Below are 2500 nucleotides of genomic sequence, written 5' to 3'. Positions count from 1 at the left end.
ACTTGTAATCATTTACACGAGCAATGATACTTGTCGAGGAAACTTGTCAAGGAAAACTCGCTGGTGTCAACGGGGGTTACTACTACTACTAGGGTCGCCCTCAGGCTGGCAACCACACGGCTCCTCCAGATTTTCCTGTCGGCCATCAGTGAAGCTAGCTCCTTGGTATCAGAAGCACCAGTGTCCCTCTTCAATGTAGCTAGTCTTCGGTAGTACACGTTTCTGCGTACGTAGCTCAGGATGACGATGACAGTGACCCGACATAGCTTGCGTTTTGCAGCGCTTGGCTCCGGCTGCACTATTTGCTTTGAGTTACGTTTTACTCGTTTGACTGTTTGTCTGTTGTGATAAGTTAAGTTCATTCTTTTGGTTTTGCGTTGTAAGCACGCAGACTCGACCGTCCACAATAGGCCATTTTACAGTTATTTGCTCAGTGACCTAGCCTATGAATGGCTGCGAGGCTTCCGGTGACCTTGCATTGATACAGACCTCACTGCTTTAAAGGTGTAGAAGAAAGTGAAAGTTTCATTGTATCAGTAGGAAAATAAGGCAGAAAAGTATTCACCTCTGAATTTTCGATGACTCTCTTTCCATCTTGATTACAGAGTGACCTTGACCTCTGGGAACGAGGTCAAAGTCAGAACCAGGTCCTTGGAATTGTTGATGTGCTCGCCACCCTTTCCAGCTAGGGGTTTCAAGAGATCTGCTAGGTGTCTGGCTAGGTTGTAGGTGATGGAATTAATGCCGGTGACTATGGGGCGCATCTTGATAGGGTCTTTATGTATCTTGGGAGTGGCATAGAAGCGAGGAGTGGCGTCCGAGGTGGGGTATATCTTGTCATACACCAAGGGGTCGAGGTGTCCTTCCTTCGTCATGGACCTCAGTTTCCTCTGTAGGCGCCCTTTCAGCGTTTTCGTTGGGTTGTTAGGACCTATAGGTGTATACGTGTCTTTATCCACAAGTAGTTTTTCACACTCTGTGACGTAATCAACCTTATCCATGACCACAACAGCCTTCCCTTTGTCAGCAGAGAGGATGACAAAGTCCTTATTATTCTTGAGCGAATTCAGGGCCTTGATCTCATCCTTGCTCATATTGGGTTTAGGGGGCTTAGAATTCTGTAAGATGCCTACAACCTGGTTCTTCAGTAGACCAGCTTCCTCTTGTTCTAAGTTCTGACAGGCCACTTCAGTGGCAGTGACATCTCCTTGGTGGGGATCTTATTTGGAGACACAGCAAAGTTCAAACTTTTGGCAAGAACCTTCATTCACTATCACTGGGTTTGTATTTCGATACAACTCTTACCCATTTCTTTAGCTGCGTACCTGACAGGTTGATCTTATCCTTGTTCAGGCTGAGAGATGGTGTTTCTTCACTCTTTTCCGCGTATCAAAACAGGGGTCACCGGCAGCCTCGCTTCCAGTAACTTACCCGCAACTGTACAATGGTCTATTTGCCTCGTTTCTAGAGCGAGACTCAAACTCACTTTCATTAAAATAGTTTTCAACAAAGACTCGCTTTAAAACAGAAGCAAACAACAACTCGGAAGTAAGCTGGTGAAAACTGGAAGCGGAATGCGCAGTGGTGGGTGCACTTGCCCGGGTTGTCGCGCTGGTTAGATTCCCTGATTTCAAATGTGGTTTGAGTTAGTTGGTTCTCTACTCTGCACCGAGAGGTTTTTCTCCGGGTACTCCTGTTTTTCTCCTCTTCTCAAAAACTTACCTATGACTTGATATCAGTTGATTTCTGAACAGTTTCCCCAATTATTGCCCCAATGCTAAATATACTTGACACTAAATGGAGTGAGTTTCAATCGAGTGTCGTAAAACCAAAACCAAAGTAATTACTTTGGCCAATCAAAATGCACGGAGACAATTCTCTAAACCAATCAAAACTCGAAGTAATTACACGTAGCCGACCGAAAGAGGGGAAAATGCGCACGCGCAAGCCATGATTGGTTTTGGTCTCACTTCTGATTGGTTGAAAGAACGGAGCGAGAATTTTGAACCGATCATTGAGTGAAGTAATGCAAAACCAAAGCAATTCACTAATTACTTTCGACACGCAATTGAAAACCGCTCTAATCCAGTAAACCAATCAAAACTCGAAGTAATTACACGTAGCCGACACAAAGCGCGGGAAAATGTGCACGCGCGAGCCACGATTGGCTTTGGTTTCATTCATGATTGGTTGACAAAATGGCGCGGTTACTTTGAGCCAATCGCTGAGTGAAGTAATGAAAAAGCAAAGCAATTCGCTAATTACTTTCGACACTCAATTGAAAACCGCTCTAAAGTTCATTATTATTATTACTGAAACAATTCTCACATCTGATTGCGGAGGGTAATACGTGAATTTCAGCTGATGTCCCTTGATGCTGCCTGCTTGACACTTGGCCTTCATAAATGGAGAATTTGGCGGAAGCATTAATCCGCAAACGAGTGAAACCACTGAGAGGAAAACTAATATTCCCAGGAGTTTCTTCCAAATGCCTGAAAAG

At 44.6% G+C, this 2500-nt stretch overlaps 1 protein-coding gene across 1 annotated transcript in view; it reads right to left on the bottom strand.

Annotated features, from left to right (window-relative positions):
* The window catches only part of LOC138006820 (uncharacterized), a 32369-nt gene that overhangs the window by 13298 nt on the left and 16571 nt on the right, over nt 1-2500 (bottom strand). The window contains exon 10 of the mRNA XM_068853406.1: nt 2329-2492. Within this exon, the coding sequence (XP_068709507.1) occupies nt 2329-2492 (164 nt within the window). The remainder of the gene's footprint in view (nt 1-2328; nt 2493-2500) is intronic.

This window comes from Montipora foliosa, chromosome 6 (genome assembly GCF_036669935.1).
Source record: "Montipora foliosa isolate CH-2021 chromosome 6, ASM3666993v2, whole genome shotgun sequence".
NCBI classification, from domain to species: domain Eukaryota; kingdom Metazoa; phylum Cnidaria; class Anthozoa; order Scleractinia; family Acroporidae; genus Montipora; species Montipora foliosa.
The sequence above is the reverse complement of the archived record's forward strand: the minus strand, read 5'-3'. Positions and strand labels throughout refer to the sequence as shown.